The sequence below is a fragment of the Hipposideros armiger genome, unplaced genomic scaffold, assembly GCF_001890085.2.
Source record: "Hipposideros armiger isolate ML-2016 unplaced genomic scaffold, ASM189008v1 scaffold_69, whole genome shotgun sequence".
NCBI classification, from domain to species: domain Eukaryota; kingdom Metazoa; phylum Chordata; class Mammalia; order Chiroptera; family Hipposideridae; genus Hipposideros; species Hipposideros armiger.
The window spans coordinates 893,457-918,153 of record NW_017731419.1 but is presented as its reverse complement, the minus strand read 5'-3'; the positions used below and the strand labels follow the sequence as shown (position 1 = coordinate 918,153).

At 50.1% G+C, this 24,697-nt stretch overlaps 2 protein-coding genes and 2 long non-coding RNA genes across 5 annotated transcripts in view; all 4 read right to left on the bottom strand.

The window, feature by feature from the left end:
* Nucleotides 1-1,697: 1,697 nt before the first annotated feature.
* LOC109382749 (uncharacterized) lies at nt 1,698-2,354 on the bottom strand. The gene is made up of 2 exons (XR_002123977.1): nt 2,229-2,354; nt 1,698-1,791 (listed from the first exon to the last, which is right to left on the bottom strand). It is a non-coding gene; the product is annotated as an uncharacterized LOC109382749 (long non-coding RNA).
* A 7,373-nt stretch (nt 2,355-9,727) lies between these two features.
* LOC109382745 (interferon alpha-inducible protein 27-like protein 2A) lies at nt 9,728-15,428 on the bottom strand. Its single transcript, XM_019642477.1, has 5 exons — nt 15,343-15,428; nt 13,517-13,635; nt 11,781-11,810; nt 10,729-10,884; nt 9,728-10,204 (listed from the first exon to the last, which is right to left on the bottom strand). The coding sequence occupies exons 4-5, from the start codon at nt 10,880-10,882 to the stop codon at nt 9,969-9,971; spliced, it is 390 nt and encodes a 129-aa protein (XP_019498022.1). The 5' UTR covers nt 10,883-10,884; nt 11,781-11,810; nt 13,517-13,635; nt 15,343-15,428; the 3' UTR covers nt 9,728-9,968.
* A 1,101-nt stretch (nt 15,429-16,529) lies between these two features.
* The window catches only part of LOC109382747 (uncharacterized), a 13,672-nt gene continuing 5,504 nt past the window's right edge, over nt 16,530-24,697 (bottom strand). Inside the window, exons 2-4 of one of the 2 annotated variants that reach the window (XR_002123973.1) lie at nt 17,679-17,756; nt 17,107-17,230; nt 16,530-16,673 (exon numbers count right to left, since the gene is read on the bottom strand). This is a non-coding gene — a long non-coding RNA (uncharacterized LOC109382747). The remainder of the gene's footprint in view (nt 16,674-17,106; nt 17,231-17,678; nt 17,757-24,697) is intronic. The other variant, XR_002123974.1, reaches the window with a different exon arrangement.
* Nucleotides 17,851-19,132, bottom strand: LOC109382746 (interferon alpha-inducible protein 27-like protein 2A). The gene is made up of 2 exons (XM_019642478.1): nt 18,941-19,132; nt 17,851-18,416 (listed from the first exon to the last, which is right to left on the bottom strand). Exons 1-2 carry the CDS (start codon nt 19,062-19,064, stop codon nt 18,181-18,183), a joined length of 360 nt encoding a protein of 119 aa, XP_019498023.1. The 5' UTR covers nt 19,065-19,132; the 3' UTR covers nt 17,851-18,180.

The window sequence follows — 24,697 nt, the reverse complement described above, 5'->3', positions numbered from 1 at the left end:
CAAGGGAGGGAAAATAAACTCCACCTCTGGGTGGGAGGAGCTGTATAGGTATATTGGAAAGATGGAGGTGCAGAATGTGGTCATTTCTGAACTGACCACGTCCCTCCACATGGTTAGCTGTGTGCTGGCCTACCTGCCCCTACCCCCCAACATTGCACACCCGGGGCAGGGAGGAACCCCTCTGATCCATGCAGCCATGGGGCCCAGGATAGAGCCCTTGAGGCCAACTGGGAACTGAAGGAGTGAGCTGAGGCAGCACCCAAGGGAGACAGCTGGTTGGGAAGGCCAGAAAAGGAAGAACAGATGTGACGGCCAGAGTGGGGACCTGTGCTGAGGACCTGGGGCCCACAGTCTGAGGTCTGAGACTCACATCTAAAGTGGATAAAGGTCTTCCAGATGCTGGGTATAGATCATCTGCATGGCAGGCAGGTGGCAGATGCCAGGTCAGTGTGCACAGAACAGCTGGCACCTGACAGAGAGCTGGCACACAGCGGGCCTCTGGAAGTGGTCTGCACTGGCCTGCCTCTCAGGAGCCCTACCAGGGAACTAGAGGTGAAAAAGGGGTTCTATGGGGGGGTACCCTCACAGAGTGCCCGACCATATATTCCTCACTGGGCAGGTCATGGTAGGGAGTCAAGCCTCAGGCATAGAGCTTTTTATGAGGTTCATTTTTGCCATAAGCAAGCCCTGCCTGTTCTTTCTGTGTATAGGGCCCTGACCCACAGGCAGATCAGCTGGCAGTCAGTCTCCTGGCTCCAAGGGAATGCTGCTTATCAGCCAGTCAAGGTCTCCTGGCTTCTAGGGACACTCTGTACCTGGGAGCAGGCCTGCAGGGCCTGCCAGATGATTTCTCCCACAGAAAGCTCTTTGTTTAGCTGTAGCTACATAATCTACATAATCTTGCTTCTTCACGGCCTGGGTGCAGCTCACTACCCCTCCAGCCACCACGGGAGACTCTCCGCGTTAGTAAGTCTCAATAAACCTATGTCTCACACTCAGCCAGCTGGTGTGTTCTTTGGGCTTCCAGCTTTTCGGGCACAGATCTTGGAACAACTCAAACTTAGTCCAAACACTGTGCAACCACGTTAACAAACCTGTGAAATAAGCACCCTCAAAAGAGCAAATGATCTTGTTCACTGTCATGTAGTCCAATCCCCCCTTTGCTTCCTCCCACCTCCATGTAATCTTCCTTACATTCCCTCCTTAATTCAAAAGGCAAAAAAGCTGCAAAACTGTCATTTCCCGGAGCAGTTGTGATCTTGCTCCCTGGCACGTGTTGTCAGTTTGGCTCAGATAAACTCTAGTAAGAATTCTCTACAGGTTTGGACGTTTCTTATGTAGACAGGCGGGAGGCCGAGTCATCATCCTTGCAGGCTCTGGTCAGTCCCTCCCAGGGGCTAGGACCCTGGGTCGTGGACCAACAGGGACTGAGCTCTCCATTTACCCAGAGGGCCCCAGGGGCCACTAGGCCAGGGAGACACAGCCTTGCTGAACTTCTAGAGTCATGATACAGCCAGACCCTGAGTCTGGGTAGAGAGGGGAGGGGCCCATAATGCCTGAGGATAAAGAGCTTGGTAGCTGAGGGTCAATGGCTCAGTGACCTCAGAGCCAAGCTGTCCTGTGGAGATAGAAAAAAAATTACAGGCAGTCAGGGAAATGGCTGTGGTAGAGGGAATTTGGGCGGAAGCCATAACAGAGCCAGGAGAAATAATTTTAATAGCTGACGATAGGCTTAAGTCACAGGTCACAGTAACAAACTCAGGTGGGGAAGGAGAAAAGTTTCTTTCAAGCCTATAACAAAAAAGTCAGAAGTTAGGGTTCCATCTTCAAAAGGGGGTTAAGACAGGTTAGTTAGCATAACACAAGGCAGTCAGGAATCCCCAGGTAGAATGCATATCTTCAAAGCATAGGCTTTAAGCTAACACACCCCAGTCAGAGCAGAAACACCAATTCTGACAGCTGGGTTAGTCCTAAGATAACGCACCCCAGTCCAATTATGTTCTGGGACAAATGAGCTATTACAAAAGCCCCCTCCAGGCTGAACAAAACAAATCTGATAACAGTACCAATAGGCACCAGCCAGCTCTTCTCCCCAAATAGACAAGAGAAACTATAAAAGCAAAAGTCTTTGCTTTAGCTAGTGGACATCACAGTTTCGGGTACCCCCTTTCACTTTGAGAGTGTAACTCTTTCTGCTTTAGTAAACTGTCCTTTGCTGCGAACCTTACCTCTCTGGTTCTTGCCTGCATTCTTCCGTTCCATGAGACCACGATCCCAGTGCACACACACAATCAGAAATATCACAATCCTACTGGGTTGTCGGAAAAGTCACGATGTATTTTGTCTATGTGTTTCAAAGGTCATTTATTTATATAAAGAACAAAGGTCAATCAGTGATATAGTGCCTGTTTTGTTCGATAACCTTTTGCAATCTTTCAGTGAGCTTCATAATTCGTCGTCATACAAGGACCTGTCTTCGTTGGCGAAAAACTGAACAAGGTGCTGAATTACAGCCTCATCTGAATTGAACGGTATACCATGCAGAGTTTTGAAGCGAGCGAGACAAGTGGAAGTCTGACGGCGCAAGGTCAGGCGTGTGTGGTGGGTGTGGCAACACATCCCATCCAAGCTCCAATAATTTCTGACGGGTGATCAAACTTGTGTGTGGTCTCACAGTGTCACAATGGAACACAACTCCTTTACAATTAACAAGCTCTGGACGTTTCTGGATGATGGATTCATTCAAACTGTCTAATTGCCAAATGGTACACATTCGAATTGATTGGTTCTTTGGCAGGAGCTCGAAAAACACGACACCTTTAAAATCCCACCACACTGAGAGCATAACCTTCCTCTGATGTATGTCTGCTTTCCATGTCGTTTGAGGTGAATCATCACGTCGGGACCAAAATCCTTTGCACACCACATTGCTGTAAACAATCCACTTCTCATCACCAGTTATCAGTTGCTTCAAAAAAAGATCGTTTTCCTCACAGTTAATGAGCATACTGCAGATGTTTATAGGCGCCATCAAATGAACTTCTTTGAGTTCACACGGAGCCCAAATATCAAGCTTGCTTACCCAGCTTCTTCAAGTGGTCGTGAACGCTGAAATGATGGATTTTCAATGTTTCTGCAATCTCTCATGTCATGTAATGCGGGTTTGGTTCAATTGATGCCTTTATTTTGATGTCATCAACCTCGGTGGGCCTCCCTGACCGAGGAGTGTCATTGAGATCAAAATCACCAGCATGGAATTTCGTGAACCATTGTTGGCACTGACATTCTTGTAGAGCATTGTCACNTCTGGCATCCCAAGCCAGTTCTTAACCATCGCGCCGCTCTGCAGGCCCATAGAGCTTTTTATAAGAGGTTAATTTTGGGGGTAAGTAAGCCCTGCCCGTTCTTTCTGTGTATAGGGCCCTGACCCACAGGCAGATCAGCTGGCAGTCAGTCTCCTGGCTCCAAGGGAATGCTGCTTATCAGCCAGTCAAGGTCTCCTGGCTTCTAGGGATGCTCTGCCTGGGAGCAGGACTTCAGAGCCTGCCAGATGATTTCTCCCACAGAAAGCTCTTTGTTTAGCTGTAGCTACATAATCTACATACTCTTGCTTCTTCACGGCCTGGGTGCAGCTCACTACCCCTCCAGCCACCACGGGAGACTCTCCGCATAATAAGTCTCAAGAAACCTATGTCTCACACTCAGCCAGCTGGTGTGTTCTTCGGGCTTCCAGCTTTTCGGGCACAGATCTTGGAACAACTCAAACTTAATCCAAACACTGTGCAACCACGTTAACAAACCTCTGAAATAAGCACCCTCAAAAGAGCAAATGATCTTGTTCACTGTCCTGTAGTCCAATCCCCCCTTTGCTTCCTCCCACCTCCATGTAATCTTCCTTACATTCCCTCCTTAATTCAAAAGGCAAAAAAGCTGCAAAACTGTCATTTCCCGGAGCATTTGTGATCTTGCTCCCTGGCACGTGTTGTCAGTTTGGTTCAAATAAACTCTAATAAGAATTCTCTACAGGTTTGGACGTTTCTTACGTAGACAGGCGGGAGGCCGAGTCATCATCCTTGCAGGCTCTGGTCTGTCCCTCCCAGGGGCTAGGACCCTGGGTCGTGGACCAACAGGGACTGAGCTCTCCATTTACCCAGAGTCCCCAGGGGCCACTAGGCCAGGGAGACACAGCCTTGCTGAACTTCTAGAGTCATGATACAGCCAGACCCTGAGTCTGGGTAGAGAGGGGAGGGGCCCATAATGCCTGAGGACAAAGAGCTTGGTAGCTGAGGGTCAATGGCTCAGTGACCTCAGAGCCAAGCTGTCCTGTGGAGATAGAAAAAAAATTACAGGCAGTCAGGGAAATGGCTATGGTAGAGGGAATTAGGGCGGAAGCCATAACAGAGCCAGGAGAAATAATTTTAATAGCTGACAGATAGGCTTAAGTCACAGGTCACAGTAACAAACTCAGGTGGGGAAGGAGAAAAGTTTCTTTCAAGCCTATAACAAAAAAAGCAGAAGTTAGGGTTCCATCTTCAAAAGGGGGTTAAGACAGGTTAGTTAGCATAACATAAGGCAGTCAGGAATCCCCAGGTAGAATGCATATCTTCAAAGCATAGGCTTTAAGCTAACACACCCCAGTCAGAGCAGAAACACCAATTCTGACAGCTGGGTTAGTCCTAAGATATAGCACCCCAGTCCCAATTATGTTCTGGGACAAATGGGCTATTACAAAAGCCTCCTCCAGGCTGAACAAAACAAATCTGATAACAGTACTAATGGGGGCCAGCCAGCTCTTCTCCCCAGATAGACAAGAAAAACTGTAAAAGCAAAAGTCTTTGCTTTAGCTAGTGGACATCCCAGTTTCGGGTACCCCCTTTCACTTTGAGAGCTGTAACTCTTTCTGCTTTAGTAAACTGTCCTTTGCTGCGAACCTTACCTCTCTGGTTCTTGCCTGCATTCTTCCGTTCCACGAGACCACGATCCCAGTGCACACACACAATCAGAAATATCACAATCCTACTGGGTTGTCGGAAAAGTCACGATGTATTTTGTCTATGTGTTTCAAAGGTCATTTGTTTATATAAAGAACAAAGGTCAATCAGTGATATAGTGCCTGTTTTGTTCGATAACCTTTTGCCATCTTTCAGTGAGCTTCATAATTCATTGTCATAGAAGGACCTGTCTTCATTGGCGAAAAACTGAACAAGGTGCTGATTTACGGCCTCATATGAAATGAACGTTATACCATGCAAGGAGATTTGAAGAGAGCAAAACAAGTGGAAGTCTGATGGCACAAGGTCAGGCGAGTGTGGTGGGTGTGGCAACACATCCCATCCAAGCTCCAATTATTTTTGATGTGTGATCAAACTTGTGTGTGGTCTCGCGTTGCCACGATGTAATACAACTCCTTTACAATTAACAAGCTCTGGACGTTTCTGGATGATGGAGTCATTCAAACTGTCTAATTGCCAATGGTACACAATCGAATTGATTGTTGGGTTCCTTGGTAGGAGCTCGAAAAACACGACACCTTTAAAATCCCACCACACTGAGAGCATAACCTTCCTCTGATGAATGTCTNGTTTGTGTCTTCCCAGAATGTCAGACTTTATTAGCATAAAGCCATGGACCCAGTCCTGCTGACTCGGTTTCCCACGGGCACTCACCGAGGCTCAGTTTCCCACGAGAGGGCCACACAGGTTTTGTAAGCAAACGAAGTCTTAGGAGAAAGAAGCAAGACAGAGTCCAGTGTTCAGCAAGCGTCCCTTCGGTGCTGGGGTGCGGAGCATTGGGTATTGGGCAGGGCTGCTGAGATGGTCGGGACACAGGGTTTCAAGCCCTCTGTCTAGGACAAGTGCAGGTGCGGCTGTCAGCTCCTCGGTTGAGGCCTGAGTGACGAGCTGTCAGAGGTGAGGCTTTCTGCTCAAGACTGGGTGCCATGCACCCATCTACAGCCTGATAAAGCCATCCAGATGGTCACACTCCACCCTGGGTCTGGAGTTATCTGGTTAGGGCGTTCGCTGGGTATGCTTTTCACGGGATACTCTGGCATGGCTGTCACTTTGTGACTGACACAGCTATCAGAAGTATTAGAATCCATTTTGGTTCATAATTAATGCTCTATACAGGAGGGATAGAACAAAGCAGGTCCTTGTGGCACTGTTGAGCTGATGAATCAAACCTTGTCTGAAGCCTCCTTACTTCCTACATTTCAATTCTATAAGCCAAAAAAGTCCCTTGAACTCCAAGCCAGTTGTAGTCATTGTAGTCAGGTCTCTATTACTTATAATGATATAATCTTAAATAAAACAGCACCTCCTCCAGGAAGCCTTCCCAGATAGCAACAATTAGAATCAATCTCTACGTGTACCTCTCTGTCCTCCATGCCATTCAGTTTGCTCCTCTCAGTATAGTGCACAAATTGTGTTGTGTTATCAATTAGCTAGTGGTAACAAACAACTGCCAAATTTAGTGACTTCAAAAATATTAACTCATGTTTCAGTGGGTCGGCAATTTAGGCAGGTGGTTCTTGTGGTCTCATGTATCCAGTCAGCTGCAGGCTGGCTTTGCAGATCTTAGCTGGGCTTAACCATGTCTGGGCCTTGTCTGGAATAAATGGGCTGACTGCATTGGGGGGTGGGGGTGGGGGTGTATTGTCTTCCAACAGACTAGCCCAGATGCAAGGGAGGGAAAATAAACTCCACCTCTGGGTGGGAGGAGCTGTATAGGTATATTGGAAAGATGGAGGTGCAGAATGTGGTCATTTCTGAACTGACCACGTCCCTCCACATGGTTAGCTGTGTGCTGGCCTACCTGCCCCTACCCCCCAACATTGCACACCCGGGGCAGGGAGGAACCCCTCTGATCCATGCAGCCATGGGGCCCAGGATAGAGCCCTTGAGGCCAACTGGGAACTGAAGGAGTGAGCTGAGGCAGCACCCAAGGGAGACAGCTGGTTGGGAAGGCCAGAAAAGGAAGAACAGATGTGACGGCCAGAGTGGGGACCTGTGCTGAGGACCTGGGGCCCACAGTCTGAGGTCTGAGACTCACATCTAAAGTGGATAAAGGTCTTCCAGATGCTGGGTATAGATCATCTGCATGGCAGGCAGGTGGCAGATGCCAGGTCAGTGTGCACAGAACAGCTGGCACCTGACAGAGAGCTGGCACACAGCGGGCCTCTGGAAGTGGTCTGCACTGGCCTGCCTCTCAGGAGCCCTACCAGGGAACTAGAGGTGAAAAAGGGGTTCTATGGGGGGGTACCCTCACAGAGTGCCCGACCATATATTCCTCACTGGGCAGGTCATGGTAGGGAGTCAAGCCTCAGGCATAGAGCTTTTTATGAGGTTCATTTTTGCCATAAGCAAGCCCTGCCTGTTGTTTCTGTGTATAGGGCCCTGACCCACAGGCAGATCAGCTGGCAGTCAGTCTCCTGGCTCCAAGGGAATGCTGCTTATCAGCCAGTCAAGGTCTCCTGGCTTCTAGGGACACTCTGTACCTGGGAGCAGGCCTGCAGGGCCTGCCAGATGATTTCTCCCACAGAAAGCTCTTTGTTTAGCTGTAGCTACATAATCTACATAATCTTGCTTCTTCACGGCCTGGGTGCAGCTCACTACCCCTCCAGCCACCACGGGAGACTCTCCGCGTTAGTAAGTCTCAATAAACCTATGTCTCACACTCAGCCAGCTGGTGTGTTCTTTGGGCTTCCAGCTTTTCGGGCACAGATCTTGGAACAACTCAAACTTAGTCCAAACACTGTGCAACCACGTTAACAAACCTGTGAAATAAGCACCCTCAAAAGAGCAAATGATCTTGTTCACTGTCATGTAGTCCAATCCCCCCTTTGCTTCCTCCCACCTCCATGTAATCTTCCTTACATTCCCTCCTTAATTCAAAAGGCAAAAAAGCTGCAAAACTGTCATTTCCCGGAGCAGTTGTGATCTTGCTCCCTGGCACGTGTTGTCAGTTTGGCTCAGATAAACTCTAGTAAGAATTCTCTACAGGTTTGGACGTTTCTTATGTAGACAGGCGGGAGGCCGAGTCATCATCCTTGCAGGCTCTGGTCAGTCCCTCCCAGGGGCTAGGACCCTGGGTCGTGGACCAACAGGGACTGAGCTCTCCATTTACCCAGAGGGCCCCAGGGGCCACTAGGCCAGGGAGACACAGCCTTGCTGAACTTCTAGAGTCATGATACAGCCAGACCCTGAGTCTGGGTAGAGAGGGGAGGGGCCCATAATGCCTGAGGATAAAGAGCTTGGTAGCTGAGGGTCAATGGCTCAGTGACCTCAGAGCCAAGCTGTCCTGTGGAGATAGAAAAAAAATTACAGGCAGTCAGGGAAATGGCTGTGGTAGAGGGAATTTGGGCGGAAGCCATAACAGAGCCAGGAGAAATAATTTTAATAGCTGACGATAGGCTTAAGTCACAGGTCACAGTAACAAACTCAGGTGGGGAAGGAGAAAAGTTTCTTTCAAGCCTATAACAAAAAAGTCAGAAGTTAGGGTTCCATCTTCAAAAGGGGGTTAAGACAGGTTAGTTAGCATAACACAAGGCAGTCAGGAATCCCCAGGTAGAATGCATATCTTCAAAGCATAGGCTTTAAGCTAACACACCCCAGTCAGAGCAGAAACACCAATTCTGACAGCTGGGTTAGTCCTAAGATAACGCACCCCAGTCCAATTATGTTCTGGGACAAATGAGCTATTACAAAAGCCCCCTCCAGGCTGAACAAAACAAATCTGATAACAGTACCAATAGGCACCAGCCAGCTCTTCTNGAGCTCGAAAAACACGACACCTTTAAAATCCCACCACACTGAGAGCATAACCTTCCTCTGATGAATGTCTGCTTTCCATGTCGTTTGAGGCGAATCATCATGTCGGAATCAAGATGGTTTGCGCACATTGTTGTAAACAATCCACTTCTTATCACTAGTTATCAGTCGCTTCAAAAAAAGATCGTTTTCCTCACGTTTAATGAGCATATTGCAGATGTTTATACGCGCCATCAAATGAACTTCTTTGAGTTCACGCAGAGCCCAAATATCAAGCTTGCTTACGTATCTCAGATTCTTCAGGTGGTCATGAACGCTTGAATGATGGATGTTCAATGTTTCTGCAATCTCTCATGTCATGTAATGTGGGTTTGGCTCGATTGATGCCTTTATTTTGACGTCATCAACCTTGGTGGGCCTCCCTGACAGAGGAGTGTCCTTGACATGAAAATCACCAGCACATCGGCCGGCCGAGTGGCTCAGTTGGTTAAGAGCTCGCTCAAGAGTTTGAGGTCTGAGCAACAGCAGTTCGATTCCCAGCATGAGCTGAGCAGCCTCTGCGCTGCCAACCAGTAGCAGGATGGCTCAGCTTAAAAAAAAAAAATCGCCAGCACATAATTTCGTGAACCATTGTTGGCACTGATGTTCTTGTAGAGCATTGTCACCATAAACTTTATGCAACTTTCCCCAAGCTTCATGCACGTTCTTCCCTTTATGGAAGGAAAACAGCAAAATATGGAGAAAATGCACGGTGTGGTCTTCCATACTTGTTGTAAAACTTCCAAAACTCAACCAAATTGCTCTATTTTGTTTTAGAATGAAGCTAGAAATGTCAGCTGTCAAATGACATAGCAATAAATAGATGCAAATGACTCTAGTACTTCCAAAAATGAACTAGCGCCATCTCTTGCAAACATATGTCATGACTTTTCCAACAACCCAGTACATCACGTTATACTGGCCCTGAGTGACATCTTTGAAGACACTTGGTCCAACTCCCCATCTGAAGAGCAGCAAACTGAGGCTCAAAAAGAGACATGACCGTCTCAGCGTCCCAAGTGGGTGACAGGACTGGAAACAGACCTGGCTCCAGTCACTGAGGACACCCCCTGCTCCTTCCTTTGGAGTTCCTGCTCCCTTCCTATGCCCACCCGCTAGAAGGCAGTGCAGCCACTAGGGGAAGCTCACAGTATATCATCTTTATTTCTCATCCTTCTCTGAACAATTTTGGGAGGCAGGAGGCTTGTCATTTTGGGGACTCTCATCCTGAGGCCCTGGAGAGTCACCTCCAACATGGGGGCCCCTCTCTGCTTCAGGACTGGGTCCAGCTGGAGGAGAGGTACAATGTTTCTTTATTTTTGATCCCAGCCAGGCTCCAAAAGATGTTCCAATCAAGCAGAGGAGAGCGTTGGATGACGCGGAGAGGACAACTGCCCCTGTGGGAGAGAGGGTGAGAGCACACGGGGACAGGACCGACAGCCTCAGTAGCTCTGCACAAGAGTGTGGGTTCAGAGACCCCAGGGGCCCTCAGGAGGCCAGTAGCCCCGACATCCCACTCCTGCTCCCCGCTCCACTTCCTAAAACCGTAGGATCTCTGCTTTGGAAAGGGGCTGCCCAGGGACGAGACAGGGAGTCTGGTGGTGACTCAACCAGTGACAGACATGCAGACCCTGTGAGAAATGGCAGGCTGCCTCACCTTCCACACGATGAGGCTGGGGCCCCGAGTGGGGAGGGGACCTGCCCAGGTTTTATAGGGTTGACTGGGAATGCAGACCTCCTGGGCTCACCTCTGAACCCACCATCCTCACCCCAACCACAAGAGGGGACAGTGAGGGAGACACAAGAGACCAGGGACGCTGAGGACACAGAACTGGAGGGAGAGGACAGGCCCTCCCTCAGGCTTAGCCTCTGGGCTGAATTTGGTCCTGGCCCTGGTCCTCCTCCTGTCCAGGACACTTACCCACAGACTTCAGAGTAGCCCCCAGGCTGCCGGCGGCAACCCCACCCCCGTTGGCGAGGGAAGCGGCTGATATCATGCTGACCACTTTGGAGGCTGCTTTTGCTGCCCTAGGGAAGCCCATGGTGTCCAGCACCGGCACAGAGCCCGCAAGCATGGCTGTCAGGGGAGAGGTTTTGGGTCAAGGGGACAGCTCAGGGCAATGCCCCCCCCCCATACACACACACACACTCACAGTTGGTCAAGCTTGGGGGACTTCAAGGGGGTTGAAGGGGGTGAACTTTGAACCTGAGAGACTGCTCGCATGACTAGCAGTCACAGGACAAGGGGAGCACAACTACGTGGGGAAAGCAGAGGGAAGCTGTGGGTCGCTGGGGACAGGGCTCTGTCTGCAGCAGGACCTTCCTTGGGAAAGTCCTACGTCCTCTGGGTCTTTTTCTGCATTAGTTTTCTGCAAGATGCTGGAACTAGGGTGTGGCTTGTAGACTTCTGATCTTTGCTGAGGAGATCTTCAATGCTCTCAATCTTACTCACCCAGCGGACTGGCATCAAGCAAGGAGCACATTCTGAGTTCTGTTTGAATCCCATCTCTGAGGCTCCATGGCATCACCACAGAGCCATCGGAAGCCCCTAAACCCAGGGTCACTGAGCTGATGGCATCTCTTTAATACCCCTCTTATGCTCCAACTGTGCAGTCCCATCCTGTGTAACCCTCATAACTCTTAATGGGCAACATTGGTCCATTTTTCAGGGGAGGAAAGAAAAGTGCAGAGTTCAAAGACATGTTGAAGGTCACACAGCCAAGGCTCTGCAAAGAGGAGATTAGACCCTGCCAGGGCTGCCTGCACACCAGAGTTTTCATGACACTCCTTGTTTCAAGCCCCCCCTTTCTTATTTCCAGCTCCTTGTTTCCTGCTCACCTCCACCATTTCATTTCCTTCCCAACCATCTACGCAAGGCCTGGGGCAAACCTGGGCATGTACAAGGCCACTTGCCCCCAAGTCCCAGGGCCCAGGGGCAGATGTGACTCGAGTCCCTTCCCTAAACAGACTCACCTCCTCCGATCACAACTGCAGCAGTCTTGGCTGGAAACCAAAAGAACATGGTGTGAGTGGATCCACACTGGCCTCCCCTTCACTCCCTGGGCCAACGGCCCACCTCTGGGGAAGGGGCTGCCCCAAGGTTGGAAACACAGGAAGGAGTGGTGCGGGAGTCCTGCTCCCGCGAGGTCAGGGGTTCCGTCAGCTGAGGACAGAGTCGGCGAGGAGCAGAGACACAGGAGTGTGTTGAAGAAGTGGCACACTTTATTTTAACAGCATGTCCCTTTTTATATTGGACTGTTGACCATTATCTCATAGCAAAAATAGTTTCGATGTTTTTATCCCCAGGGTTCTACTTCCTTATAGGTTATCTTTCTTAGAGTTTCACTTTCTAGTAATTCTTATGCTTCACTTTCTCGTAATTCTTATGCTTCACTTTCTCGTAATTCTTATGTTTCACTTTCTCGTAATTCTTATGTTTCACTTTCTCGTAATTCTTATGCTTCCGGGTACAGCTTCACCTGACTATATTATAGTCTATGCTAAAGATTAATTTATCTTAACTGTGTTCTAATCTTTTTACCTATAATGACTATGTGAATAAGGCTAATCTTTTTACCTATGGTGACTATATCTACTCAACAATGATCCTAAACACTATTAGCTAAGCAGGATCTTAAGATTACAGGTGTATACATTGTCCATTACTAAGAGAATAGCAGTGTGACTAAAATTGCCTTTAGTGTATAGGGTAAAATCTTTGCAATACATTTAAAATCTACTTATTTGTGATTATAATAATTAATATTTGAAGGGGTGTCAGATCTTTATCCTTATTTGGGGTACATCTAGGGGTGACTAGATTTTCCACAATAGAAGGCAGTATCTGTTTCTCAGTAAGAGCTTCAGAATTTACCACAACAATAATGTGTTTTGCAAGGAATCCAATTTATAATTTGTATCTCCCGAGGCAAGAGATATTATAAGACCAACCATAAGGCAGTGCCCCAGACGTCCAGCACCGTGCATGGATCTCTATCTCCATGCGACCTTGTCAAACACCGAGGCGCAGGCAGCTCCCAATAGAATGGCCCCTGCCTGACATGCCCTAGGCCCCACCCCGTGGCTTCACTCTGAGAAGTGGGATTTTCTGACAAGGCAGACCCCATGGCCCTGAGCTTGGCAAGGATTGCTGCAGAGGCAAATGACCTGTCCTGGGTGGATGTGCATGCCTTGGCCTAAAGTTATTTGGAGATGGGGTTTGAGGTCCTTCTTCGTCCAAGTTCAGTCATCATATACAGGTTTTTGTTCTGTCTGCTAATTGGTTGGTTGGTTTGGGGGTTCTGAAGAGATCAGAAGCCATCTTTTTTTCTCTCTGTTCCAACCAGGTTGGTTAAACTAAAAACAACTAAAACCCTACAGATGGGGGAGGAAGGCAAGCCCCTGCAGCACCCCTTCTCAGGGAGTGGGAGCCCTTGGTGCGGGAAGTCAGGGCATAGTGGCTGATTGGGGCAGAGAGAGGTGAAGGGGATGGGGTCATGCTCTCTGAGCCAGGATGGTAGCTAATCTGAAAATAGGGTCAATGTTTGCTTAGTGCGGGATTATATGACTTTCTCCTAAGTACAGAAAAAGCTCTTCAGAAGGCAAAAATCCTCATGTAGACAGAATGTGCTTCATTTGCATGAGGTGGCTAAAGTCAGGCAAGGACTGTTGAATGCTTGAAGGGGTGCGTGTGGCCCAAGGCCAGTTACCTCCAACTGGGGAAACAGCCGAGGTCACAGCAGGGGATTCCAGTATGGAAGAGACATCCACGTGGATCTCAAGGTAGATGCCACTGAGCCCAGGGCAGCACTGGATGGCAGGGTGAGTCCTGAGCAAGAACACAGGTTGAGCAGAGGTCAGAAGTCCAGCAGTGATCAGGGGCCCCGTTCCCTTGCCCCATTCCACACTATGCTCTCTGTGCTGGTGGACAGAGGCGGACCCCTTTGTGTCCACCCAGGGAAGAGAAGGGTTAGTGTTGGTGTCTGCACATACAATTACTTTGCAGCAAGTGAAAGCAAGGATTAGATGCTCCCCTAGCAACACTGATGAATCTCAAAAACTAGAGCTGTTTGTGCGGAAAGAAAAGCAACAGAAGGAGATATGCAACACACTCCTCTGTATGTAAATCAAAACACAAGCAAACACAAAACACCCATATTGCAAAAATATATATGAAAAACAGATGCCCACTAAACATATTAGAAAGGCCGACTGAGGAAAGGGGAATGGGAGCAAGAGGGAAGCTAATAAACAAATAAAACTGGAGAGAGGGCTTACAGGAACCAACAGAGAGAATAGACCCAAACTGAAGATTTTTGTTCAAATCAATGCTCTGGATCTGAGATCCAACATTACAAACTGCACCGCAAGTCTGGTTGTGTTACTGGGAGCGAGGATTTTCATCCGTTCTTATCTTCTTGAAAGAAAGAATTGGGTCAAGAGACAGGAGTCAAGAGAGCCACAGACAGCAAAGTTTATTTGCAAAGCAAGTTTCCTCCAAGGCTCCTCTGAGCGTGGAGCAGGCTGACCCCAGGGTGGGGAGCAGTCCAACGTCTCTGGGACCCTGGCCTTCTGTGCCGTATTGGGCTATCCTCCGCCTCCCCCTTTCCTGTGTCTCGCGTCCTTCTGCACCTCTGCTCAGCCTCCTGTGTTTGCACGAGCCCCAGGCTCTGTTCTGGCTCCTCAATTCAGTGGGTTTGAAACAGGATTCTGGTGAGGCCACTGGGTTACCTGTGGGGATCTTATTCCTCCTCCTGCTGTTATCTACCTTCCTACCTACACCATCAGTTGGATGCACAGGCAAAAACATAAAGGAGGTGAATTCTGGTGGTGAAACAGGGGAAATGAGAGCCAGAGAGCAGGACCCAGCCTCAGGGCCCCTCAGTCTGGGTGACAGGAGACCCGGGCCCAGAGGGGAGCGGGCCCAGGCCCCCTGAGCCAGGTCCTGCCTCCCTCTGGCCCTTGTCATGGAAGGGTGACACTGTATTTTCTATATTGAGATAGAAACCTCTAGTGTAATTAAATTTAACTGTGTCATTTAACTTGAGACGTTTTGAAAGTTTCTTTCCTTTATGTCCCTTTCGTCCTATCAAACCTTAATGACTCTATTTAGTCTATATTTACTGTGCATGTCAGCTTCAGCATGGTTACTCCAGACCAGCTTCAATGGCTCTGTTTACTCCGGGCCATGCCCACCCCGCCCCCACCCCACTTTCTCATTTCTTCTGCATTTTCTTATGTGCCTATGAAACCTCTTCATCATGTTGGGAGTCCCCCATTCTCCCAGAATGCTGGCTTTTTTAATAAACCTGCTTTTCTTTCCACCAACCTCTTCTCACACGTTTTGGCTTCCGCGGACCTTGAACAAGGTAACACTCAGAGAGAGAGTCAGGATAGACACTCGGGGGAGGACAGGGCAGCGACAGTGGCTGCAGGTGATGTCACCCCTCCTCCCCACAGGACCCTGAGAAGGACCCTGTGCCCTACCTCCTCAGCCACCATCTCATCCCCCACCAGCCCTCCCAGGAACACTCACCCACAGACGACAGTCCGGCCAGCACACTGCCGGACGCTGCCCCGCCAATTTTGGCCAGGCTCACTGATGAAACTATTGGGGCGATGTTAGAGGCTAAGAAGGCTTCCATGGTGCACAGAAACGCCCAACAGAGACAAATCTGCAGGAAGGGTAGAGCTTTGTTGAGTGTGGGGGCACCAGAACTGTGGGTTCCTATACTGCCTTTGTTGAGGACTCAGGCCCTAGACTGGGGCACCCTTCCCCCCCCCACCCACCACCCCCAAAGGAATTTAAAAAGCTCCTGCTTCAGCAAAAGTTAAACAAAGCTTCTTGACAAGAGACTGGAAAAAGATAAGTTAGGTAGCTTGTTAGGAAAGAATAAACAAGACATGTTTTATAGCCCGTCAAGAAGATAAGCANGGGGAGGAGGGAATGGGGAGTTAGCGTTCAATGTGTAGAGTTTCAGTTTTGTGAGATGAAGAGTTCTGGGGGTTGGTCACACAATAAGGCAAATATACCTAACGCTAAAAAACTGTATACTTACAAATGGTTAAGTTGGCAAATTTTATGTTATGTGTATTTTGCCACAATTAAAAAAAAAATAGAGTACACCTTTTGCTGCCCTGTTCCTGGGCTGGCCCCACCTTACAGCTGAGACAGCTCTGTGAGGGTGTGTCCTCAGAGAAAATGAGCAACCAGGCTCAGGGCATCAAGGAGGAGCACACTGGAGAAATGAAACTCACTCAGGCCTTGGGCGGGTGCTGTGGGTCAACAGGTCAGGGCAGTGGCAGGGGACTTTAACTGGCAAAGAGCCGGGCCTGTGCCTGTTGGCTAACCAGGAGCCTAAGGCCAGTGTGAATGGTCTCTATACTACCTAATCGATATGCCCTGGCACTGGCAGACCCTGGAGAGTGACATACCCCTATCCCTGCTCTTCGAAACAAAGCGATCAAGGCCCAGAGAGGGCTTGTGACTGGTTCTGGGTTACTCAGCAAGTCAGCAGCAGAGCCAGGACCTAAAGTGCAGTCGCTCTGACTCTAAAGCATCATTTATTTCATGTCCCGTGTGCACTGTGTCCCTCTTCTGACAATGCGGGTGTAGTGGAGGTTCCATCAGGGACGTGTACGTTAATGCTGACAACTTAGAAGGCTGAGCTGAGCGGTGAGGGTGAGGTGGGTCTGGCGGACTGGTGTCCAGGGACCAGTTACCTGCAATGCGGGCCACACTGTTGCCTCCATCTTTGGGTGGGTCTGGGGAGTCAGAGCTATGTGCATCTGGCCCCGGAGGGGGCTCCTGTGGTGGCCCCCCAGGAGTAGAACCAGCAGAGGATGACTGGGAGGATTCATCTTCTTCTGGAAAAGAAGCAGGGACGGGCACAGAAGGGGGCGGGCAGCTGTGGGACCAGAGGCCGAGTGAGGCCTAGGGCCTCAAGGGGGGCATGAGGCCCAGAGGCCCAGTACAGCCCCCTCTGCCATTTCCTGAAGCTGCCAAGGGTTCTGATGTGGGAATGGGGCATCAGTGACAGCAGTGCTGAGGTAATGGGACCATTTGGAGATGAACCCAAGGACAATGCAGAGAGAGAGACCCGATCACCGACTGAGAGCTGGCAGGTCCCTGGCTTCGCAGATGCGCAGTCTGAGGCCCAAGATGGAAGAGACTTGCTCAGACACAATGGGCCTCAGTGGGAGCTCCAGGTCAGAACCCAGACCTCTTCTGCCCTGGGCCATAGACCCACCCCAAGCCCTGGCCCACCTCTCCTTCCAGAGCCTCCCTGAGGGCACTCACCATCTGACTGAAGCTCCTGCAGGAGGGCATCAGCAGCAATTCCTTCTCCGTTCTCTATGGCTTTACTTGCCATCTCAGAGCAGCGTGAGAACACTAGGTGCACAGCCTACAGTCACCACTCTCTCTCCCAGAAAGAGTGTGTAAAAACCAGAAGTGTGTGCTTGATTTGTGATGCACTGTGGTGTGGATGGGGGCACCTCTCTGTTGCCCTGAGCCCTGCCCCTCTGTCCTAAAGCAATCTATGGGCCACTTCTAGCACACCCCCCCAAATCTGCACAGATTGTAGCGTTTTCGGTTAAGGACTTTGCTTGGCTCCCTGATCTCCAGGGATCTATTTATCTCTAATATTCCATCTCTGTTCCCTGACCATCACCCCCTACCCAGCCTAAGTCTTATGGCTTGAGTGTAACCTGGATTGGGACAAGCCCGATTGTTCCCAAAGTCTCAGGGTAAATATGGGCTCAAACCCCTTCCCAGCACACTCGTCTCTGATAAGTGACAGTAGCTCTGAATGGCAGCAAAGAGGGAGGCTGGTGCTCCCTCCCTTCCCTACTTCCCAGGCCCCTACTTACCTTGAGGTAATTGTTGTGTTGGAAATCCTGTGTGTAGTATGGCTACTGAGGACTCCAGCAGGCTATATAAGTTCTTCCCTGGATGAAGTCCAACACCACGNCTCAATTTTGTTTTAGAATGAAACTAGAAATGTCAGCTGTCAAATGACATAGCAATAACATAGATGCGAATGACTCTAGTACTTCCAAAAATGAACTAGCGCCATCTGTTGCAAACATGCGTCATGACTTTTCCAACAACCCAGTACATCACGTTACTCTGGCCCTGACTCAGATCTTTGAAGACACTTGGTCCAACTCCCCATCTGAAGAGCAGCAAACTGAGGCTCAAAAAGAGACATGACCTTCTCAGGGTCCCGAGTGGGTGACAGGACTGGGAACAGACCTTGCTCCAGTCACGGAGGACACCCCCTGCTCCTTCCTTTGGAGTTCCTGCTCCCCCCCCCTGCCCACCCGCTAGAACGCAGTGCAGCCACTAGGGGAAGCTCACAGTATATCATCTTTATTTCTCATCCTTCTCTGAACAATTTTGGGAGGCAGGAGGCTTGTCATTTTGGGGACTCTCATCCTGAGGCCCTGGAGAGTCACCTCCAACATGGGGGCCCCTCTCTGCTTCAGGACTGGGTCCAGGTGGAGGAGACGAAGGGGGTTTCTTTATTTTTGATCCCAGCCAGGCTCCAAAAGATGTTCCACACAAGCCGAGGAGGGCGTTGGATGACGCGGAGAGGCCCGCTGCCCCTGAGGGAGAGAGGGTGAGAGCACAAGGGGACAGGGACCGAGCCTCAGTAGATCCCCACAAGGGTGTGGGTTCAGAGACCCCAGGGGCCCTCAGGAGGCCAGCAGCCCCGACATCCCACTCCTGCTCCCCGCTCCACTTCCTAAAACCGTAGGATCTCTGCTTTGGGAAGGGGCTGCCCAGGGACGAGACAGGGAGTCTGGTGGTGACTCCACCAGTGACAGACATGCAGACCCTGTGAGAAATGGCAGGCTGCCTCACCTTCCACACGATGAGGCTGGGGCCCCGAGCGGGGAGGGGACCTGCCCAGGTTTTATAGGGGTGACTGGGAATGCAGACCTCCTGGGCTCACCTCTAGACCCACCATCCTCACCCCCAACCACAAGAGGGGACAGTGAGGGAGACACAAGGGACCAGGGCCGCTGAGGACACAGAACTGGAGGGGGAGGACAGGCCCTCCCTGAGGCTTAGCCTCTGGGCTGAATTTGGTCCTGGCCCTGGTCCTCCTCCTGTCCAGGACACTTACCCACAGACTGCAGAGTAGCCACCAGGCTGCCGGCGGCAACCCCACCCCCGTTGGCGACGGCAGCCGCTGACATCATCTTGGCCGCTATGGAGGAGGCTGCGATTCCTGCTCCAGTGAAGCCCATGGCGCCCAGCACCACCGGCGCAGAGCCCACAGCCACGACTGTCAGGGGAAAAGGAGCTTGAGGTTGGCCCCATGGGAGGGACTCCCCGAGATCTCCCTGACATCATCCTGGGGGAGGAACTGGGGGGTCTGCTTTGCTCTTGTGAGAGTCACAGGGCAGGGACAGGGGTCTGACGTAAAGGAAGGCTGTAACTGTGGACACAAATGAGTGTGGCCAGGCTACCAGAACTGGATCTCAGGCCCATCCGGGCCTGTTTGCTGTGACACCTGGGAAGCTCACGGTCCTCCCTGTGCCTCAGTTGCCCTTTTGTAAAATAAATTAAGTTGAAATGAGCAGTTGTCTTTAAACTTCCCCTTTGGGCAGGGAAAATAGTCTCTCCCCCAAGCACGGGGTCGACAGAAGATAACATCAGAGCTGCTCTTTCGAAGAGGTGACGGGGTGGGGGTTTCTGCCCTCTGTCCCGCAGGGCCCTGCAACGACATTTATGGGGGTCTCCCAGGGCTCCCTTACATCTCCAGAGCAGCGTAGTCATAGAACATTCTTCAACAACAGAAACGTTCTGTGTCTGCACTGTCCAGTGCTGTATCCACATGTGACTATTGATCATTAGACAGAAATGATTTTATTTTCTTTAATTCTAGCACCGTATTGGAGGACGCTGCTCTAAAGCACAGCTGGAAACCTCTGGGCTCAAAGGATGAGCAAGCAGGGTTTGTAAAGCAGTTCCAGGGAAGCAGGCCCAGCTCAGCTTACATACTCCCGGAGGACATCCCCAGCCCTGCCCTGCTTTCTAGGGAAGGGATCACAGGCTCCGACAGACCAAATGGCTCACCCAGGGTTGCACAGTTTGCACTTGGGAGAAGCTGAGATTGGACCCAGGGTGCTGTTAAGGGCTTTGCTTTGGCCTCTGCACCCTAAGGTTCAACTCAAGTACCCCCACCCACCCACGTCTTGGGGCTCGAGGGAATCCTGGGTCTGGTCAAGGCCAGTTGCTCTTAGAGGCCCGAGCAGATGGGAGCTTGGGCTCCTTCCCAGAGAGACTCACCTCCCCCGGTCACGCCTAGAGCAACCATGCCTGGAGACAAAAAGAACATCTGTGAGTGCACTGCACTGGCCTCCCTGCGTTCCCCGCTGCCACCCACAGTGTGAAGGGTGCTCTGGAGCTGGGATCAGAGGAGAGAGTGGCCCCTGCCTGCTTTTCCAGACAAATCGGATTTACTGAGCATGCAGAGGTGGATGGAGAATGTCCAGAGCTCTGTGACACTCCAGATGGGGAAGGGCTCTGCCTTGAAAAGGCTCCACGCTGCTCTTTGAAGCCAACACATTTGATTTTCATTTTCTCAAAAAAAAAAAAAATCAAAAAAGCAAGAAAAAGCATGCTGCTTTTATTTGCAATGGAATAGGTCAAACTGTCTATTCTCTCCCTCTTCCAGGCAGCATAGGTTAAAGTGAAAGCCCGCCACCCTCCAGGGCTCACCCTTCCTTCTGCAGGAAGCACCCCCAATTCCACCATCTGAGGTCATCTTGCCTCCTGTGCGTGCCCTGCCTGGAGCGGCTTGCAGCACAGGGCGGAGCACACCAGAACCCTATGGTATTGCTCAGAGTTCCCAGGGCTGGCAGGGACATCTAACAGGGGCAGGGAGGGACAGTGGTGTTTGGGCAACTGAGACCAGGCGTTCTGGAGATCTCAGGACCTGCAGGAGTGAGCTCAGCCAGCTCCCCACAAAACAGAGTGTGGGTCCCAGGCAAGGGAGGGAAGGTGGGGACTCAGCCTCCGGCCTCCAGAGCACGCCCAGTCACTTCTGGAAGATTGCAGCTCCTGGCTCATGGTCACCTCTCTATTACTACCACCCCGGATGGCACAGAGAACGCGCTCATCATTGCACAACGCTCTCATGGGCAGAAATGCCCTAGACTTATTGACAAAAACTGCCCCCTCCCTATTATCACCATCCAGCCCGCCCTTAAAGACCCCCACCTCCTCCCTTTACAGATTCAGACTCTCATGCAGCCTTGAACACCTCTTTAGTCACAATGGCATTTTCAATATCTGTGTTAGTTTTCTGTGGCTGCTGAAACCAGTGACCACCAGCTGGGTGTATTTTCTCTCATATTCTAGTTCTGGAGGTTAGAAGTCCAAGGTGTCGGCAAGGCTGAGCTCTCTCTGAAGGCTGTAGGGGAGGTTCCTTCTTTGCCTCTTCCTAGCTTCTGGGGGCTGCGTCACCCTATTCTCTGTCTCCGTCTCCACGTGGCCCTCTCCCTGTGTGTCTTCTCTTCTTCTAAGGGCACCAGTCATATTAGATTAAGGGCCCATCCTACTCCAATATGACCTCATCTCAATTTACATCTTAATTACATCTACAGTCACATGCCCAAGTACTGGGGGTTAGGATTGGCATGTATCTCTTTGGAGGGACACAGGACAACCCACAACACTGTCCCTCATTCATCCCATGTCCTCCCTGCCCATGTAGATTCCATATCCGCTCATCACAAGTGCACCTTGCAGACCCTTCAACGCTCTCCCTTCCTCTTCCTCTCTTGTGCTCAACCCCTCTCTTTACTCCCCAACTCTCTGAGTACCCAGAATTCCCAACTTGTCCCAGATTTTCATACCTACTGCACCTCCACCCTCTTGCTTCACCAACTTCCAATTTCACTAAAAAAAATGAAGGCAACCAGAAGAGAGCTGGCCTGCGGTCCCTCCCACCACCAAGTCTGCCACCCCTCCACCCCCGCTCCCTCACTCCCTGTCCTGCTTCTGTGCTGAATAGAACACAAGCCCCTGGCCACCTGTGCACTGGGCCTACCTGCTCTCTCCGTCTCAAGGACGTGCTCCTGCAGGGTTCCTCCCTCGCTTCTGCACCATCACCGTCTCCCTCTGTCCTAAACCAACAGTCTCCAACCAGACTCCTCCACCCCATACCTGGAGAGCAAAGGCGGCCCCTCCCTCTGTACCGTATCTTCCTCCAGGTGCCATCTCACTTTGATCCATTCCTTATGGCAAAGCTCCTTGTAATAATTTTCCACATTGAGGGAAAGGCAGTATGGCACTGCGGTCAGGCACCAGGCGTGCAAGGGAGAAGACCATGTGAAAACGGAGACAGGCTGGAGTGATGCAGCCACAAACCAAGGAACGTCGAGGATTTCTGGCAGCCACCAGAAGCTGGAAGAGGCATGGGATAGGTTCTCTCCTAGAGCCTTCAGAAGAAACATGGCCCTGTGGACACCTTGATTTTGGATTTCCAGACTCCAGAACTGTGGGAGAATGAATTTCCATTGTTTTTGAGCCACCCAGTGTGTTTACAGCTGGCTCCTGCAACACTGTCCTCCCCTGGCCTTCAGGAAATCATCCTTTCTCACTTCCTTTCCTGCCACACTTGTCTCTCCTCCTCGTTCTCGTTTCATCTCCTCTCTCTGATCTCTGATAAACATGGGCACGTCCAGGGCTCAGCCCTCAGACCCCTTCTCTGCTTTAGGTCTATTCCTTGAGTAGCTTTACCCAACCCCATGGCTTTCAGGACCACCTGTATTCTGAGGACTTGCAAATTGATATGTCCAGCCCAGACCTACTCAGCATGTCCACTTGGGTGTCTGAGAAGAAACATAACATGTCAAAACATAACACGTCGAAAGCCGGACTGTTGTTTCCCCTCCCAAAGCTGTTCCTCCAACGGCCATCCAGTCTCAGTGAAAGGCAGCCCCATTCTTTCAGCAGCTCAGGACACCTCTCTCCACACCAATCCATCAGCAAATCCTACTGTTTCACCTTCAAAAATATCCACGGTCTGACCATTCTTTCTACCTCTGCCTCTCCCATTATGGGTCAGGCCACCCACATCTCTCCCCAGGATTGTTGCGACAATCCCCTGCCTCTTCTCCAGCTCCTGGGTTTCCCTTCAGCCCGGAGCTGTTCTCTCAGCAGCCAAAACCTCAGAGTCATCCTCGACTCCTCTCTTTTTCTCTCACTCCACATCCAGTCTGTTAGCAATTCCTGCCGATTTCACCTTTCATACATGTCTAGGATTTGATCACTCCTAATACCTCCACCACTGCTACCCTAGTCACATCACCTCTCGCTGCCTGTGATCAGGGACATGGACACCACACAGAATGAGACATATCTGTTGGCTGCTGGGGTACAGGGAGCAGCTATGGTGTTGAAATCCCTCCACGCTCTCTGTGGCCCATTCAAGTCCACCTCTTTAACGAGGATGAGGGGTCTGGCTTCTGCTTTTCTCCTCAAGCTCACTGCTGTGCTTCTGTCCTGGGGAAAGAGTAGAAACAATTCCCTGGCCCTTGGTGTGGCAAACCCAGACAGATTTTCAGGACTCTGCCACCTGACACGTCCTCCAGGAACCTGCCCTGAGCAGGAATTCCCAGTTTACCTCGGCCACCTCCAACTACAGACGCCAAAAGTGAGTCTACTACACTCCTTTTCTGCCATAGAATCTCCCACAAGGCAAAGTCGTTCTCCATCTCCTCTGCTGGATTTTGAGCTAAGGTCAAGGGCCAAGCCTTAGTCACTGCTTCCTGCCCCACTGCCAGGCACAGGCCTACGAGCAAGAAGGCGCTGAGTATTTCAGGAAAAGAGGTATAGATCGAGAGTGCACCTTTGTGCACGAAAGGACCTGCTGTGGTCTACAATTTTGTTCTCAAAATGCATATGTTGAAACCCAATGCCCGATATGATGGTGTTAGGAAGTGGGGCCTTTGGGAGGTGATCAGCTCATAAGGACAGAGCCTTCATGATTGGGGTTAGTTCACTTATAAAAGAGACCCCAGAGAGCCGCCTTGTTCCTTCCACCACGTGAGGCTCCAGAGAAAAGGTGGCTATTAGAAAGCAGGCTCTCACCAGACACTAACCTGCCAGTGCCTTGATCTTAGACTTCCCAACCTCCAGAGTTGCAGAACTGAAATTTCTGTTGTTTATAAGCCACCAGTCTATGGCATTTTGTTATGGCAGCCCAAGCTGACTAGGAGAGGGCAGAGTGGAAAGGCAATCTACAGAATGGGAGGAAATATTTGCAAACCATATATCTGATAAGGGGTTAATAATCAGAATATGTAACAAATTCCTACAACAAAATACTGAGCCCACTTTAAAAATGGGCTAAGAGACCAAAGAGTGAAAAAATAAGAGGAAAAAAAAACCCAACAGAAAACAAATTTAAAAAATGAAAAAAAATGGGCAAAGAATTCAAATAGATATTTCTCCAAAGAAGATATACAAATAGCCAATAAACATGAAAAGATGCTCAAAATCCCCCTCATCATTAGGGAAATACAAATTAAAATCACAATGCGGTATCACTTCATGCACATCAGTATGGCTACTATAAAAATAAAAACCAGATAATAACCAATGTTGGCTAGGATATGGAAAAATTGGAACCCTTATGCACTGATGGTGGGACTATAAAATGAGGTACCAGCATGGAAAACAGTATAGCAGTTCCTCAAAAAACTGAAACTAGAATACCATATATACAGCAAACCCACTTCTGGGTATATTCCCAAAGGAATTGAAAGCAGGGTCTTAAAGAGATACCTACATCCCAAGTTCCTAGCAGCTGTATTCACAGTAGCCAAGAGGTGGAAGCAATCCAGGGTCCAAACCCGGATGAACAAAT